We start from the raw sequence: 19,785 nt of genomic DNA on the forward strand, positions 1-19,785 counted from the left end.
GTTTGACATGGGAGGGCTGTTTCTTTTGCCAACCAGTAAAAAGTACTTTACTTTTATAATTGTATTTGGCTATAAAATAGTGAATATCTGATATTACATTAAGTTAAACTTGATATCAGGTTAGCTACCCTAATCCATCAATTTACTTCAAGATAGGGTACCAATCATTAAGAGAAAGAAGTCATAACTGGGCTTAATCCCCAAATAGGCACTTACTTAAAAAAGAAAATTGCACTGGGCAAATTACTCCGTTTTTTCTGATCCATTCTTATAATGTTGATAACATTGCCCAAGTTTGGTTTTTAAAAATAAAATTAAAATATTGGATTAAGAGTTATTGTTTTCCCAACCCTAACAAGGGTAAGAATTTACATAACTTTAAGAAATACAATTATATAGAAACAATGATGAAGATTTGCTATTTTTAAAGTCATCTTGTAGCTACATTTAAATGTACTGAAAGTCTATTAAATATCATTACAAATATAAAAACAATTTATTTGAACTGATGAAACATTTAAAGAAGATGCTATTTATTGAAAAAGGCTTTTATTTTACAATGCCAGTACAGAAATTTTCCATTTAATACTGGTATGTGCTTTGGTGTAATGGGCACTACGCTAAAAGTCAGTGACCTCAGGGGGGAAGAAAAACAGCTCTAACTTTCTAAGCTACATTTTTGCCATTTAAAATTCAAACAAAGTTTTGAGGATTTTAGTAGTGAGGTGATGAAACTTTATCATGCCCTTTTTCTCTCCAACATTTCAGGACAGGCCAGGGAATAAGGCGGAATGAATTAGATGTTATTCAGTTGGGTAAAAAGTATTTAGAAAGGGAAAAATCCTAGTCAGTGATGGAGACAGCTAGATCAAGTCAATCTGTTCTATAAAACTTTTCCTGAAAAGAGAACATTAAACTTGATATGAACTTCTGAAATGTTCTCTTTCTATAAAACATTTAATTTTCTCTTCAACATCTCAGTACCATTTATCTGGCATATTATCTATAAACTTAACATCTACCTTCAAGTCAGCAGTTTTATAAACACCACTACTACAAAATGCCTGATGGAAACACAATTTCAATCACAGATTTAATGGAGACATACAAATATTGCCAAAACATAATGAAATTCTTTTGAAGTGATATGATTAAGTCTATTGATTTGCGCACCAAAAAGCCATCCCCAATGGAAGCAAATTTCAGCTTGTATGCAGTGAATTTGATATTTAGGATAGCATATAGCCCATGAAAATAAACATGCATATGAAAGATATAATGGAGGCTGGTTATCACTGAATTGTATCCCAACTGATTTTTTTAAAGAAATTTCCAAAAGTAAGAAACCTACAATTTCATGGTATCAACTACTCGGTATTTTGATAACTATAAAAACTTATTACTGCACTTCTCTAACTAAGAATGGAGAAAAACTATGATCCACTTCAGGGGTTTTAAAATTCTGATACTGTAGAACTCTTCTACAATGCTTTTTATATCCTAGAATTCCAACTACAGAATAGCAGGGACTAAGAGCATGAAGACCTGTATGGGCTGGATGTCTACCTAAAGCAGCAAAATGATTTTTCCAGCAATTCAGTCGTATCATCACAATGTAGTCAATGGATAGATTAAGAAACTTGTCCTGGCATAAATCCATGTTTGCCAACTAAGCCATTGCTTTTCACGTTATTTCATGCAACCTCAGGGCTAGCACAAGAAAATGAGAAGACTTCCCTGAAACAAACTGTGGTCAGAGACATGCTATATCTGTATCTGCTGTGTTCCCATTTCAGATCAGGAATTTAAGTTCCAAGACATCAAAATGCAACTAAAAGGTCTATACCAACTTCAAAATATAGTGCCCTAAACATAGCCACCTCAAATTAAGGATTAGTTTAAATTCTGATATGTCTGGGGTAAAAAAGAATTCAACAAAAGGACTAATGAGACTGTATAAGATTTGAGTCTGCTCTTTAAAAAACAAACACAAAAGCAAACCTTAAAATACCACTTGCTATCTATAACAGGAATGAACAATTAACAAGGTAATTAGTTATTATTACAGTTACACATTTATTTTACAGGGTAATACTTAAATATAGCATTAACGTTGATTAGAAATCCTGGCAACCGAGTAAATCAAAGATTAGTCTCTGGGATCTAAAGCAAGAATAGGGAAAATTAGAGGACATTTTTCATTTACTAGGGTTTCTAACCAAGACAGAACCTGTTTTCTAAAAATACAGTAAGTCTTCACAATAGTCATGCAAATAGAATCCTAAGGCATAAATTGATTCATTATTTTTCCCTGCTATAATGTCTTTAATGAGTGCTTCTTAACTTTTAATATACACATACCAACAGAACAGGTGTCAGAAGTGCCAAGGAAAGAAATGTCACACTGGAAAAAAAATCTCATCTTTTAAAGACTAAAATAAAGTTGTTTTAACACTGACAAAATTACTAGAAAGTTAGAGAGTTGTGTTGTTATCAGTTCGAATATTAACAAGGAAATCATTACTGAGGGTTTTGGGGGTTTTTGTTGGCCAGGAAACATTTTTCAAATCATTTTGGCCATGCCAATCTACTAATATTTTTTGCAAACATTTTTATCAAGTAACCACTGAAAATAGTGAAAGTTATCAGTAAAGGGATATACAAGAGGAAAGTTTAGAAAAATATTACATTTCACAAATTGTTAAAAAATATTAAACGTATTACTGGTAAGAAAATAAACATAAAACTGAAGCTTTAGGATGCATGCAAAACAAAACTGTTTTTGGCTAAAACCAATGTTTGACTTGACTGATGCTGCCTTCAGGTGTACAAATAACTGAAAATCGTAACACAAAACCAACATACATTTAGGGTATTTTTTTGGTCTCTGAAAACAGAAGAGAGGATCCTAACAGTAGAGAGGATAGAAAAATTAGAAAGATATGGGGAGGGGGAGACAAGAAATAACTAATATTATACACATTAAATGAGCTGAAATTATGGCACATGGAAGACCTATAGTCTACCATAAAAGGATGTAGCATCTCTGTCCTTGAAATCTACAGAAATAGGAGACTACCATTTCATATGGCTTAGATATATCTCTGAAACAGGAAAAACTTGGAGAAAATGGTCATGGATGTTAGAAGTATGCACGTTTAAGAGTTAAAGGAAGAGCAGTTAAAGGTATTAAGCTAGTTAATCCTTTAAATTCTGCTAAAGCTCAATGATTGATTCTTAGTACCTTGGACTTCTTTTCTCCACAGGCCTTGGGCAAAACCCTGGTCAACAGCAATTCTATTTTGTTTTTGTGTAATCAATAAAATATACATATTTAAAATACAAACTCTTTCTAAATATATTTATCAAGAACAACACCACATACATATATATATAGAATATTTTTCAAAGTACCTATAGACATCAATGCCATATAAGCTTTAAAACTATGTTTGTACATGCATGCATGTGTATATTTGTACATGCATGCATGTATTCCTTGTATCTTAAAAATAGCCATTACTAGGTTAATATGTTATAATTTATTAATTGTTCAAATGCATTTGATTTGGTTAAAATTCTAAGATATTTTAAATTTAAATACCCTGACTAGAGATAAAGATATGTGTTTAAATTGCATTTAGAATAATGCATTAAAAAATGTAGAAAGGGACGAAAATACTGCATTCATAAAGTCAACCATTTTTTTTTCTTTTTTGCTCCAGACCTGTAATTTCATCAGTGGAAAACTGCCACAGATTAGCAGCTTGTTTATAAATAATATTCTATGACATCTATAGGAAGGCACTGAAAGGTTAGGTAACTTGCCCAAAGTTACCCAGCTAATATGCGTCAAAAGTAGGACCTGAACTCAGGTCTTCCCAACTCCAAGGCCAGTCCTCTATCTACTATGCCATGATCCTCTCAGTTTGGTCAGAATAAAATCACTGGAGAAGCATTTTAATTCATTCCACTCAAAAGGTCAAACATTATACACATGGATTATGTCAGGTTCTTTACACAACTGAAAATAGTTAATAATTTTCCTTGTCATTTTAAAGTCATTACTGACCTTTTTTGGAGGGCAAGAGATAAACACACACACACACACACACACTCACACACTCACACATACACATCATGAGACCACAAGCCTTTGGCCAGAGTGCTAGAGGCTGAGGTTCACTGTCTCTGGACTTAATTTTCCACCACTCAAGCTGTGGATCATCGCTATCATGTGAGAGTGCTTGTTCAGTTCCTCTTGCTGCTGTTTTACCAGAGTCTCTCTCTCTTCCAAACGACTTTCCAATTGTGCCTTTTGAACCTCCAGGGAAGAAGCCTATAGAATGGATAGAAATACAACTTAGTGTGCTTTTGTCCAATGATTTAGAATGGCCATACATGCTTGAACACAGAAGAATGACAAGCTCCATAACAGAAGGGAAACTAGATTGTAATGTAGAGAGCACCAGACCTGGAGTGAGGAAGACCTGAGTTCAAATCCAGCCTCAGAAACTTACTAGCTGTGTGACCCTGGGTAAGACACTGAAATTAGCCTGCTTCAGTTTTCTCATCTGCAAAATGCAGACAATAATTACACCTACCTCCCAGGTTTGTTGTAAGGATCAAATGAGATGATATTTGTAAAGTGTTTTGCAAACCTTGAAGTGCTAATTAAATGCTAGCTATGTGTTTTGTTGAACATCAATTTTAGTGTATGATCAACATTTCTATTGTATTGGCAACAAAACTCAAACCTGTCATATATGGGCAATGCTAAAAAAATAAAATTTTGTTGAAAAGTATAAATGAATACACATTATGTGTATTGAATACAGTAGAACTGAAGTATTACCAAAAACAAAACAAAACAAAAGCCTGTAACTACAAATATTACCTTGAATATTTTACCTTGGCTCCTCTGCTGTATTCAAATTTGGCAGCAGTAGCTGAAATAAGGGGCTGGCCTAGCTAGGCCTGGGGCAGTGGGCAGGCCAGAAAGTGGTCCTCTCTAGTGGGTCAGCGATGTTAAAGAGTTTTAAGCTGCAGGTATTGTCTCCTCTTTTTTACATAAGTGGTAATATAAAGAGTCAGCAAGTCATGGATTTTGAGTCATTATAACAACTTAATTTCTTTTTAACACACACATGAGTTGAAGTCACTTGTATCTGAATTTAATTTTTCACTACTTCACAATGTGCTATCTCCCGAGGTACACACATCAGTGACAGATAGAGCCAAAATAACAGCTGGACTTTCCTAAATGGTCAACTGCCTCTCAGCCCTTCCTGCATCTTCTTCCCTCATACTATTTCCTCTAATTTAGGGATTCAGAGAGCCAGCTTTGTCAAGTAAATAGTACAACATAAAATAATTATAAATATCATGCTTTACTGAAAAATTAAAGATGTTTAATAATATTAATAAAGGCTTTCCTTGAATGAAATAATTTTCTTTGCAAATCCCAACTATTTCAAGATTTTATCACTTTCTAGAATAAAATTATTAAAGAAATATGATGATGGATCAACAAACTTCCCTTACTTCACATAAGTTTTTCTCCAGTGACTACAAATGAGAACTCTAATAAATTCTTACCTTAATGCTTAATTCTTTTCTTGCTTGCTCTGTTCTATTTAATTCTTTTTTCAGAATTTCAATAGTTTCTTCCCTATCTTCTTTTTCTTTCTGCAGAGCTCTCAGTTTGTCTTCATGTGCCTTTGTTTTCTGTTGTAAGTCTTGAGAAAAATTTATAGAGAAAATGAATTTCGGCATCTCAACATTGATATCATGATGGAGATCAAAAGTGATTATGGCTTATCAAACATAGAAGCACATGTTACACATATAAGAAGAGAAAGCTAGAAGGAAAAGCCTAGCTTAAGAAGGTTAGTACTATTGAATGAGGATGATCAAATGTGATCCATGGAGAAGGTTTAGAACTGGTTTTTGGAGTCTGAAAGCAAAAGAAACTAGAATATTGATCATTCCCAGTCATGAAGTGTGAACCCTTCAACTATTAAAGCTTTAATTTTAAAAATAGCTTTGCTTATCTACAACAATTCAACCTAATCTAGTCATTGTTGCAATACAGAGTTGAAATTCAATTTCCAAGATTAACCAATGGAGGGGGTGGCCAGGTGGCTCAGTGAGTAAGAGCACCAGCTCCAGTGTCGGGATGACCTGGAGATCGAATCCCGGGCTCAGACACTCAGCACCACACCCAAAAATAACTGGCCATGTAACCTTGAGCAAGTTACTTAACCCCGACTGCTTTAAAAAAAAAAAAAAAGATTAACCAATGGACATGCTGTATGCAACTATGATATGGCCTAAGTTTTAGTTACTTGACTTTGACTGTGGAGACCAGCTTGGTTCTGGACTTTCTCCTTGAGATTACAGTGACCACCTCCTAGTCTCCTCGATCAAAGCTTCATTGTTAATGCTACATCTCTTCCCTCTACCTCCCTTCACAAAAACTATAGTCAAGATAGTTGGCTATTTTATTAGGGCAATTCTTAGAAAGTTTTGATATAAGAAGCTAGAGGTAAGGGGAACTATGAGAAAGAGAAGAAAAGACAATTTCAGAAAGGAGTTTAAGATGAGTAGTGACGTTTCAAGGGCAAGGAAATTGGGCAAGCAATGTGTGAGCAATTGATCTGTAGCGAAACAACTCAAGTTTTAATTTGTACTGCTACTTATTACCTGTACCAGCTTGAGCAGGTCACTTAACCTGTTAGGTGAGGTTTCCACAGATGATTTTGTAAAGTCCCTTTCCATTTCTAGATCCTATGTTGCTCAGTGTTTATTGCCTGCTCTTTCTGTGAACACAAACTACTATGTAGTTTAACTAAAAGTTACCTAGTACTGCCACCTGCTGTTACTTTCTGCTAACAATCACAATGTAAGAATTTTCCCCCCATAATTCTCATGAAAGCAATACTAAACCCACACCAAAATTCCACTTCCTTTTTTAGACAAATAAAACAATCACATTTTCTCACTATCCTGTTGTGATACTTTTGATTCATCTGACTGAAATAAACCTTATCAGTACTTTATCACATATCAGACACCTTTTTAAATATCCTTTTTAAAAGCCCTACCTTTTTTCTAAATGGAAACTAAGTAAACGCGCACATTTCAAGTTTCAGATTAAATACCAGTTCAGGGAAAAACTTTCATATTCCAAAAGAGAGCATGAGGGTCCTGACCAGATACAGGCAGAAATCTCTTTCACTCATCCTTAAGGTCAGTCCTTTTTTCCCTACCCTAGATCAGATTTAATGACTTAAAAAATGATTCTTAAGGAAACCTGGATACTTTAAGTCACTGTTGTTCTGTCTGATAAATCAAAAGTTTTTACCTCAATCTTGACTCTGGAATTTTGTCTTGTGCCTCTATAAAGCACATGGAGACCTTGCATGAAGAGGGAGAACTTCAATTACCAGTTTGAATCTCCTTCCAAATAACAATGTTTGTAGACATAATTGTACTTGAATATGAATATATGTGTGTGTATATATCTGTATCTACTTTTCTTATTTCAAGTTTGCTGAAGCCATCTTATTTCTTATGTAGGTAAGTATAAGTGAATATCTATGCAGAGCCGTAAATTTTTTCCTACATCCAAAGGATGTAATATTTGCACTGGCAGACCTCAACAGATTGTTAATATCCTGTCATACTGACATAAAGACATACTAACAAACAATGTGAAATGCAATTTAAGATTAATGGAAAATCAATGACAAAACTGAAAACTAAGAGAAAAATAGAATAAAGTAATCCCTGACTTTACTTAGAGGGAAAAAACCCAGCACAGGTAATGGTTAAATTTTTTGACTTGACAACAGGTTACAGAAACATTTATATTGACTTATGAATTCTTTCTGAATTTTAATACTACAATGTTTATATAATAAAAGTTTACTTACTTGTTATTATACATTCGCTCTCCACTAGTTGATTCTGTATGTCTTTTCTTTGTTTTTCTGCTTCCATTAACTGAGCAATGGTTCTGAAATTTAAAAAAATTATAAAAATATATATATAAAAAAAAATTCTCAAATAGTCAATGGTTTTCTATTTAAGGTACTTCTTTTCAATGAAATATTTAAGGTAAAGTCCAAAAAAAAAAGAACATTTACTGGAAATCATAACTGTAGCAGTTTATCTACCAATTTTGGTGATTAAAAACAAGCAATTGCAATAAACAAAAATCACATCACTTCTTAAAAAGTAAATAACTTTTCAAAAGAAAGTAGATCAACAAGAACTTTTTTTAAAACTATTGAATTTACTTGTCATTTTGTTGCTTGAGTGATTCATTCAATTTTTTCACTGTTTCAATTTGTTTGGTTAGAGAATCACATGTGACCTGTAAATCTTTACTCTTCCTTTCAAAAGCTTCACTCCTGAAAAGAGAAAAGATGGGCTGAAATCAAAGAGATCATAAAGCACAACATTTCTCCTACTTAGAGTTTTCTAGCCAAAGTACACAGAGACAAGTAGGAAAAAATTTGATTGAACATGTACCACATTCAGAGTAACACAGAACTTCGATTTTAAATGACAGCAAAATGGATAAACTTTGGATCCTTTTATAAAAACTGTCCAGGATACAGTATGTTGTGAAACATGGTAGTTATAGGCCTACTCATTATAGAAACTCATTTCTGCTAGGGACATATGTAAATTTTCAAGGAGGAAAAAGAAAATGTCTATGTCACAAATCTAAGTTGATTTTGTTCTCCCTGTAAGATGAGGCTTTTTAAAAAATTAAAGTTATTCCAAAATTATACTGCAAATGGTAATTACTACTACTGCTTTTAGTTACTAGTAAAGTTTAGGATTAAAAAGTTATTGGGCCCCTACTCTAATTTTTCTTTTTTTTTTTTTTTGTTTCCAAGGCAATAAATAGATAACCACTTAAAGGACCTAAAGCTTTGCCTTTCATGAGTTAATGCAAGACATTATTTCACCTCCTGTAGACATTTTCATTTCAACTACTGTCTTTTTTCACCCTCAATATCCAGAAGGAAATACTGATGGCTTCCAGAGACAAATTTTTGGATCTCCTTGACTAAAAATAGGAGACATGCTTAATGTTCATCTTTCGGATAAAGGTAAAATGTTATAGAGGAGGAAAATGCCTTTCCAGAAATACTGCACTGTCACCACACATTTCTTGTTCTCTATTCTGCTTCAAATTTCTTTGTTATTCATAGAGTACATAAATCCTGCCCAGTTATAATTTCTATAGGTAAGTATGATTTAAAATATAACCCTAACATTTCAAGTTTCAAAATAAACATTAGTTCTTGCTGATTAAAAATGCCACCACAAGTGTATATTAAGATTGTTAACAGTTTAAGTTCTTTTAAGAGAAATACCATTTAGCCATACAAACACCACCTAGAAATCAGGAAAAACTGGGTTCAAGTTCCCCTGATACATACTGACAATACAACCCTAGGCAAGTTACTTAACCCCTCCCAATGGAGTAATGGGTTAGAGTCTCCCCCAACACCCCCCCCCAAAAAAAAGATGTTTTTTTAAAAGTATTTAAAATTATAAATGATATAATACATTCTCCACCTAATCATTAAGTATGTGACATTAAGTATGTGCTTGCAGGGTTAGGGAACTGACAGACAAAATTTAGACTATAAAAAATTACAATCAGTTCTTACAGAGACTTCAGACCATAATACAACTGGGTCAATTGGGGCAGTGGCAGTTATAAGAGGAATGGAAGGGGCAACCAGTGAGGACCAATGTGGAGAACTTATGGCCACCAAAGGGGACACCAGAGGTTTCTGACTGAAGGAATTGGGGGTTGAAGATAGTTCAGAAACAAAAATCAATGTATCTAGCAGCCTCCCAGAAGGGATATTAACTCTTTTCTCCTTAGTGGCTCCCTGTTTAAAAATAAAATCTGGCTCCTATTTCTCAGATAAGTGCTCGTTACAAAAACAAACAAATCTATTGTCCACAGTTGATGAAGAATTAATCTATCTCCTTGGGGAAAGACAGCTAAGAAAATACCACTAAGCTCAAAGTCAATGTGTATAGAAATGAAAGATAATCCATGAGATCTAAAATCAGATCATTCCCTACTCATAACACCCCTACCTACCCTTCCACCCTGATCTCCAAAATAATTTAGAAATATTCAACTTGGAGGCAGAATAGCACAGTAGAATGAGTACTGGATTTTAAAGTCAGTACCTGGATTCAATTTCTAGCTCTATAACTACTAGGGCAAGTCATTTAACCTCTCCAGGTCTGTGTTGTCATCTGTAAAATGAGGTCATACAAGATGATCTTTAAAATTCCTTAAAGCCCTAAAGCTATGATCCAAAGTTTTCACTGTAAAAAATAATGGTCATAAAATAAGAGGCAACTGGTGGCACAGCAGAGAGAGTATTAGGACTGGACTTAGGAATATATGAGTTCAAATTCAGCCTCAGAAACTCAGTAGCTGTGTGACCCTGGACATGTCACTTAACCTGTTTGCCTCACTTTTCTCATCTGTAAAATGAGGATAATAAAAGCATTCATGTCCCAGGGTGCTTAGCACAGTGTCTGGCCAGTAGGTGCTATATAAACATTAGCTATCATTATTATTATGACTAAGAATAATATCAAGCAACAGAGGAAAGTAACAAGAGGACTAAATGGCAATGAGATTTGTATTTTGGCTTTAGCTTTGCTAATGACTTTATGCAAACAGTTCATCATATGACTACTTAATAATATCATACAGATAAACAAGATGATCTATGTGAATGTTGGGTTAAATGAGGCTTCTTTTCAAGGTTATAAAGGAGCTTGACATAAAGTTCAAAGTGGGTTGCTTTATATGTCAAGATAATGCTTATGTAGACTGGGAAAGAATTGCAGTGCTTTTATAAAGTGTCTAAAACAGACTTTTCTTTATGATTATGAACTATGCTAAATCTTGTCCAACCTAAGTCTTCCAGATTTAATGGGCTGATGGGGGCAACAAAGTATTTCAAGATGCAGTTAAAAGTCTTGGTCACTTATCTTCTATGCCACAGAATTTATGGAATGCCATAAATGGATATTACGTCTATAACACAGATTTGAGTATTAACAGTGATATGAGATGAGCTTTTTAGAAAATAAATGCGATGTATGTAGGTAGTCCCAATTTATGCACATGTTTAACATGTGAGCAGTTATCTTAATGGGGTATAGCTGATGAAGTCAAGCACTCTGGTTGATACTTAAGGATCCCCAACCTTCTCTGGTTGCTGTTTTCTAGGATCACCTCCCCATCTTGTTCTTCTTACTTTTGCCCCAAGGCTAGTCCAGAGGGGATTTTCAAATACTCCTTTCAAATCTCAGTAAAGCTTTCATCCCGGGCTCATTTGGCAACATTACTTGCTCCCATTGCCTAGCAGAATCCCACTTCAGAAGTTGGGAGAAGAGGTTCCTAGCATTTCAGTTTCAATTGCAGAGTGAATTTTCCCATAGAAACATGGGTTATACACATAGTGGTTAGGTTTTAGAATTATAGCATGTTACTCCTTTGCCTAATGGATGAATTCCCTCTAAAACATCCCAAGTCATCAGTCATTATCTCTTTGAATATCTCTAAAAGTACTACAGAGTGCTATATACCAGATACATTACAAACTAAAAGGGCTTCTGTGAGCTGATTTAGGAAACTAACTAACATTAATAACATTGTTTCTTTGGGAAAATAAATTCTGAGTGTCAATTAACTCAATGTTAGAAACAACCTATTTGTAAATTAGGGCTGCCTACATTTTACATATGTTATATTTTGTTATACCTCTGAATTAGTTCCATATAAGACTTTTTCAGCACTTCATGTTCTTCAGCCACAGTCTGCAACTTCCTATTATGTTGAAAGAGATGCTCAATATCACTCTGGACCCGTTCTGATTCAACCTGCTGTGATTTCAGCAACACTCCAAGCTCTTCATTTTTTCGCTCAACTTCTCTCAACATAGAAGCAAGGGTCCTCGCCTTGAAACAAAGCACAAGAATTCAAACTATTACATTGTCATGGGTTAGCATGATTCACCCCCGTAATTCACCCACTGATTCAAAACAGGTATATTTTGTGATTTAATTTTTTGTAATCTACTTCATGGAATTAAATGCCTAATCAAGGTTGTCACATATGCTTAGTGATTTCTAATAAATCTGAATTTTTTTCTTCCAAAATGAGATTGGAAAGCTTAAATTCAGTACTTAAAAAAATCTCTCCATAGTTTTTGTCACAATTATCAGAATGAACTTTTCAAAAATCTTCATAAATAAATAAATCAAATCTCAATAGAAGCTACACTGATTAGAGAATTGGGGAGAGACATTTTTAAATGGTTGATCTAAACCTGTATTGTTTTATAATTTTCTTGACAGTATATCCATAAACAACTTAAAGCAGAAGACCAGTAGATAATTATTTACAAAACTGGCTGAATATTATGACATTTGGCAAAGACACAAAGTAGTAAAACAAAAGATTCTATTTGGAAACAGCTACATTTATTTAAAAATAAACTGTAGTTATCCACACACCACACTATTTACTCTGTGGAGACTTGGCCCTTCCATTTGACAACTCTATTTTTTATGTTTGGGAATTTTGAATCCTTTCATAAAAAGCTAAATAAGATCCCTAAGGGCAAAGGCACTGGGTATAAGAAAATGTGGAGTAAGATCCAAAAATGGTATTCAAACTTTTCTTTCCCATCACTAATAGGCATCAGGGTCTGTGTTTGTTTGACTTTTTATTTTATTTTTTTTTTGCTGGGGATGAGAGAATAATTCTGCTGATATTTTTCAAAATAAGCTCCAATTAAGGGAGCACAAAAATTGAGGCACTTAAATTCCAATTGATATGCAGAAAATGATATGCAATTCTAACTCATTCAAGCCCCTTTTTGTGTAAGTTTATTTCGCTGGTCTCCTCTGACTTTATTTTCTAAAAATACCTTTTGACCCAGAGAGCGAATAGCAAAGACAGCAGTTGGTTTTCACATTCTAGTATAGTAATGGGACTGAATTTAGTCTAAAAATTAAAAGAAAAAAAGAAGTCTTTTTCTACCAAAGCATTCAACACAAGTATAAGACTATGAAACAGTATACAAACAACATGAAGTTTAGGCAAATATGTAAAGTTAAGATAGCATAATGATAAGAGGGAAAAAATCATTTTCCATTCTAAAAAACTTCAAGTGTCTATGATAGGAAATAATGAAGAAACTTGAATAGTAGTTATAATGGTTGTTTTTAGATCTGGCAATAATTATCATTCCCAGATTCAAAATACAAACCAAACAAATAGAAATACAAATAAAAACACAACAAAAGAAAATTAAAACCCTTATGTTTTCATCTAAGGGGTTTTTAACCCCTGTTATTTTTTGAATCCCTTTCTCAATGAATATAAAATAATATACATAGAGGATTATAAAGAAAATCAATTATATTTACATATATTTATCACTTTTTTTCCAAAAGTTTACAGACCTAGGTTAAGAACCTCTGCTATAATTTTATTTCACAGACTTAGTATTTTGTATATTCTTCTTGTAAGCTGCTTTGCTTGTAAGGTGGTTGAAATAGGAGATACTTAATAATGTGCAAGATAAATCCAGACTAGATGAATTTGTATGACTGATACAAGACTTTAAAACAAATTATCTAAATAGGAAAAAAATCAATTGAGTATTTTTTTTATTAAAATGGACAAGTTTTTCAAATTCACCTCAGCCTCAATATTTTTCAATTTTATAAGTTTACTACACCATTAAAAGTAAAAATGAATCTAGATAAAGTCTTGATTCTACCAGAAGAAAATAGAGAAGTACATGGTAACTTATTTATATTTTGTAGAACATCTTTCTTATGAAGACTTTAAGAGAGATTTTAAAAACTATTCTATCTGAATTAGGAAATGAAAACAAATCTTACTCATTAGTGAATCATTCAGTTGAGCACTAAAGTAAACAAAAACGAAGTTGAGGTATTGGTTTGAAAACAGCAATAGGCAAATAAAAAGAACAATTAGAACAAAGATTCATTATAGGGGCACTGCATTCTGGATAAATGTGTCCACCACAATCAGGGAGGGTATCTGGCACAGAATTCAAGTTAGAGAAGGAAATCTTTGTAGATAGGATAAGATCATCTAGATAAAATCTGTGAATGACATACAACACTACGATTTGTCAGCCAAATTCTATTATAGAGAATTCCAAATACTTCACTCTGATGTAACTGTATATATGGAGTAAGCTGGTCATCAGCCAAAGATGGAAAATATTTTTGCTCTACAAAGATTGTTTTATAACATTTATTATAATGTGATTTGCTTTGCAGAAAATAATAGATGATGAGCAATACTACCTTATAAAAGAGAGAGAAGCAGGTTAAAGGAAGTTTGAAAAGAGACTATTTATTCAAAGCCAGCTTGAGGGGATTTAAGATGAAACTAAAAAGAAGATAGAAATAGAAAAGATATGTAAAATTTTCTGGAGACTGGATTACCTTATCTGACCCAGGCTAGAAATGCACTCACTGGTCACTCACAGGCCTGACCCCACAGCAAAGGAGCTCTGACTGACTCCATTTCTGACTGGAGCAGGTTCACTACTCCTCAGCCCACCCTGCTCCCTGGGGTTCATTATGCTGGTGCTGGACTTAGTGCAGATTCTCAATTGACTTAGCCCACTGCAACTCAGAACTTCAGAGTTCAAGCAATCCATACCACGCCCAATTTGCAAAGATTAAAAAAAAAAAACTTTTCCCCATTAGGAAAGTGGAGCCACCATACCTGGACTCTAACACAATTCTAAATGAGCTTAGAGAAGAGATAGTAATGTCACTAAAGGGGACAAATGTGGGGAAAGCTGAATTATAACAAATGTACTCGGGGAATTAAAAAAGATATAATTGTGTGATTGTTGAGGGATTCATTTCAAAGCACTTATATAAGGAAGGAAAGATATCAAAGGCAAGGAAAAAAAATCTCAGTCCCTATTACTAAACCCCACATAAACATAAAAGGGTGGAGGGAGTTGGACATAGAGAATATCAACAACTGATGACATACATGCCTAACTTTCCCATCTATATAATTTTTTTTTAAGATTACATAAATACCTCTAAGGAATCCTTGATGAAGATATTAGTAGGAAACAGGCAAATGACATTCCATAACCAACTACAATTTTATCAGTTATGCAACTGACTAGAGTGTCTGGAAAGTGCTTCTCACATGACCTCTGCTTCACAGAAGCTGTCTCTTACTTCGAGAGACAGCTGAATCACCACCTTCTAGATGAAGTCTTTCCTGATCTCAAACTAGCCTGTTTTATTGTCTTTACATTCCTACTGTATACACGTCCTTGTTGTTTCCCCTGCTAGAACATAAGCACTTTATAAGTGAGTGTTGTTTCATTAATTCAGTTTGGACTCCAGTACCCAGTACAGTGCCTATAGTAGGCATTTCATAAGTGCCTATAGTTTGGTTGTGAATGCAAAATCTAATGATGCTTATTATTTCTTGTCTTTAAAAAAAAACTTTTTAAAAACTTGGTAGAATAAAAGCCAACAAGCAAAATGCCAGATCTTTTCAAACATGGTATCTTCCATGCATGAATAAAAATGATTACAGTTTATTAGAAAGAATGAACAGAAAAAAACTTAATTCAATAACCCTCTTATAACTTACTATCAGATGAGGTATAAAATAGGGGCACTATATTCTCAATAAACGTGTCCACAACAGTCATGTAGGATATCTGGCACAGAGTTCAAGTTGGAGAAGGAATCTTTGTAGATGGGTAAGATCGTCTAGATATGATCTGTGAATAACATCATACTGGTTGCATTAACCCTCAAAACACTGCAGTCTCCTGGATGAGATCTATAACTACTAAAAAGATTCTGGCCTAACCATACACAAGGAAAAACCAAATGGATGAAGAATGTCTTCTATGCAAATTATGAACCACTACAAACATACAATGAGAGAGGTCCAAGATTGCTTCTGGAAGGCTGCAAAGCTTCTTTAATGATCCTATATACTATTCTTCCAAAATAAAATTTTTTGGAGGGGGGAAGGCAGGGCAATTGGAGTTAAGTGACTTGCCAAAGGTCACACGGCTAGTAAATGTGTTAAGTGTCTGAGGCCAAATTTGAACTCAGGTCCTCCTAACTCCAGGGCCTGTGCTCTATTCACTGTGCCACCTAGCTTGCCCCCTAAAATAAATTTTAAAGGTCATCAATAGCCTACCAGTACTGTTTTACAGTAAGTAATATAAGACTTCTAAGTATCATTCAGACAGAGATGGGGAAGCATATAATATGAAAGCAAGCTGAAATATACAAGAAATAAGGAACTACAAAGAACTGGAATAATGATTTCACCAAAGGAAATGACTGAAAAAGATGGGGTGGTCACATGGTAAGAGCAAAGGATAAGCAATGATGGTCTATGGCTTCCATTGTTATCTGCAATGCCAAGCGATGCCCTATGGTAAACTAATGGAAGGATATGGGCAAAGGCCATAGAGAACAGGCAGGCACGTACAGGCTGTGATCTGAATCATCTAAGTGAACACTCACAGTGATAAGATCACAATATTATGAGTATTATTAACGTAGAATATAAGGAGGCAGAGAATATCTATGAAGAATTTGATAAGCACTAGCAAGTTAAATAAGTATATCCTTTAACACTCAGTAACTTCAATGCAAACATGAACAGAATTTATTAAGTATCTACAAGGTTCCTTACAAGGTACTGGAGATACAAAGTCAAAAAAAAAAAAAAAGGAAACAATTCATATTCTAAAAAAAGTTTACTTTTTTTTTAGGGGAGACAATATGCACATCTCTATACAGAGATTAAATATATACCAAATAAGTACATGCAGTTAAATATAAGGTAGTTATAGAGGGAGGGTTCTAGCAGTTGGGAGTATCAGGGAAGGTTCTGTGGAGAACTGGTGCTTGAGATTAACCTTGAAAGAAGTGATGATTTCCATGAGGCAGAAGTAAGGAAGAACTGCATTCCAGGCATGGGAGACAGCCATTGAAAGAATGATGGCACCTTCCCAATAAATGGGAAAATGTGGTTGAGCAAAACACTAACTGAAAGGCCCTCTTAAAATAAGTTGTTTCTTATACATATACTGAAATTATATGGGTCTATTAAAGATGTAACAATTGAAAACTGTGTTCATCAACTCTGATTACTAATATCAAACATGGCTTAAAAAGGGAGACATCTGCTCACCAAAGTCATGGAAGATATCTAGTAGGGCCCAAACATAAGAGGGAATCCATACAGATGAAGCTCTTCTGTTGTTCTTTTTTTGTTTACTGATGGCCAAGCTCTACAATACTGTGGAGCCTCCTAAATGAAATCTATTCTCCCTCAAAAGAATTTGATTTAATTATTCACACAGAAAAAAATATCAATTGGATAAAGAATACCTTTTGTTTAGACCACTATGTGAGTTGGATAGGAAACCCACAGAGCTGGTAAACCTGTATTTCTTTCTTGGACAGACACTACAGATGGCTAATAAATTGAGCTGTAAGTCTTAAAATATTATAACCTTCAAGGAATAAGAATTTTAGGTCAATCCAATGGCAATGGAGAAGCACACAAATAGAAGAGCTGCAAAATAAAAACAATGTAAAGGATATCATCAGAGGTGTAGGATTAGAAAAGATAATAGGCCAATCAGGAGGCAACTAAGCAAGGATAACCAAACATCAGCCTTCTGTTCTAACAGTATACAAACATGTCATAAGATCTAGAAGAATGCCCCATCACATTGATCGGACCCCTGTAGAGTATTTAAAGGGAGACATGGACAAGAGACACAAAAGATAAGAAAGTATAGATGGCTTGCATTTGCAGTAGGAGTACTCACACTGATGAGATTAGGAACCACTAAAGTATTCATGCTTTATTTCCCCACAGGATTTTGCTAACTTCTTTCTTATTCCACTTCATCCATTCTACTTCCCTGACACCCAGCGCACCACCTTGTGAACACAGTCAGCATTAAATATTTGTTGACTTTTTTAGATCTATACTTTCTCTTTTCCCCACCCCTTCTTATTATGCCAATTCAACTGAAAAATCTGCTAAGTGTCAATCAGGGACAAAATACAGAGATACAAAACTTTCTCTTGGACCCTGTCCTCAGCAAATAGCTTTCATCTTCCATTAAAGATACAAGCATAAATACCAAATTAAAACAATAACAATATTTTTTTTATTAAGCAACTGATTGCTATATTGACAGGGCATTGTAAATATATTTTTCTACAAGAATTTTTAGTTTAATGGAATTCACCAAAACCCAAAATAAAGTACTATTAACTTTAGGTGAAAACATGGTATATCAAAATAGCTTTCCTAAGTGAACAATGTTTGAAAATGGAATTTGTTAAAACAATTACTTGATATCAATGCCATCTTATAAAATTAGTAAAGCTATTCTGTGCTTCTAAAGGAATGATTTCAAATAACTTAAATACTATTTTTATTTGGTTTGATCATCCTATGACTTCCATAGTTTATTCAAATATTTCATGCACATAAGCCTTATGCTTGTCCTAAAACATTTCCATACTCTTAAAAAGCAAAACTTCTATTTTACCTTATTTTCCTCATTTCAACATCAGATTGACATATACGAAATATACTCACTTCTGATTCAGCTTGGGTTCTTTGACAACGGTATTGTGCAATCAGTCTATCAGCCTGTGCAAGAGCTAAGGCTTTTGCTTCCAAAAGATCCTGTAATCTACTTTCTTTGGACTACAAAAGACAAGAACAGATATGAGAAGTATTTATTTGCAAAAAAGAGTATTTGTACAAAATCAAAAGGCTGTCCTTATTCATTCAAGATAAAACATGACAATTACTCACTGCTAATGTAGACAATTTCATTTCATAGACATCCATTATGTCAGATATTCTCACATCAGACATCTGATCCTTCATCTATATAAGTATTAACATAGAAAAGAACAAGAAACATCATTTGAACTTAATTGTGAATCTAGCATAAAATAATGTATAACAAGTGAACCAGTTTTGTTTTGTTTTTTAAGTGGGGATCACAAACATTACCCACTACTGTGGCTGCTACAAGAGACAACTTAGTATAAAATCAATTATTGAAAGAATTCATTTGATTTTTTTATATATACCTAGTATAGGTTTTTAAGAATAAATTCTGGCAAAAGATTTCCATATGAAGTCTTTCTATTTTACCACATGATAATTAGCAAGTATCATTCACCTCCATTCCAGACTGAAGTTTCTGTATTAGCTCCTGAATGTTTAAACCAGGGACGCTATCATTTGAAGGGTGAGAAGCTGAGCCCTTTAAAGATGCTGAAAGAATTGGAGTTACTGATTGCACATGGATTCTTCTGGGCACATGCTCTGATTCCTGGTGTCTATATGCATTGTTTGCTGCAATACTTTCACCAAGGCTGAAAAGAAAACAAAACATAAAAAGTAAGCTAAAAAGCAAGATAATCTAATTATATTTATTTATATAGCACACACACACACACACACAATTATAAAGTAGTCTAGCCCTAATTTTGCCAGTCCTCATAGAATACAAGTCTGCAAATGTTTTCTGTGATGATTCCTTTGGCAAACAAATCTGGAATGTAACTCCTTCCCATCCACAACAACATTTTCTATGTCGATAATCTACAATTTATGATCACAAC

The 19,785-nt window shown here is 33.9% G+C and overlaps 1 protein-coding gene across 1 annotated transcript in view; it reads right to left on the reverse strand.

Annotated features, from left to right (window-relative positions):
* Positions 1 to 2,052: 2,052 nt before the first annotated feature.
* The window catches only part of CIP2A (cellular inhibitor of PP2A), a 48,851-nt gene continuing 31,118 nt past the window's right edge, over positions 2,053 to 19,785 (reverse strand). The window contains exons 14-21 of the mRNA XM_069069812.1: positions 19,341 to 19,536; positions 18,965 to 19,039; positions 18,743 to 18,853; positions 11,828 to 12,024; positions 8,304 to 8,417; positions 7,938 to 8,020; positions 5,599 to 5,738; positions 2,053 to 4,339 (exon numbers count right to left, since the gene is read on the reverse strand). Coding sequence (XP_068925913.1) covers positions 4,169 to 4,339; positions 5,599 to 5,738; positions 7,938 to 8,020; positions 8,304 to 8,417; positions 11,828 to 12,024; positions 18,743 to 18,853; positions 18,965 to 19,039; positions 19,341 to 19,536 — 1,087 coding nt within the window. The 3' untranslated portion in view covers positions 2,053 to 4,168. The remainder of the gene's footprint in view (positions 4,340 to 5,598; positions 5,739 to 7,937; positions 8,021 to 8,303; positions 8,418 to 11,827; positions 12,025 to 18,742; positions 18,854 to 18,964; positions 19,040 to 19,340; positions 19,537 to 19,785) is intronic.

Source organism: Petaurus breviceps, unplaced genomic scaffold (genome assembly GCF_028583685.1).
Source record: "Petaurus breviceps papuanus isolate PSGF00001 unplaced genomic scaffold, PetGlider_PUasm1.0 90792, whole genome shotgun sequence".
Lineage (NCBI taxonomy): Eukaryota > Metazoa > Chordata > Mammalia > Diprotodontia > Petauridae > Petaurus > Petaurus breviceps.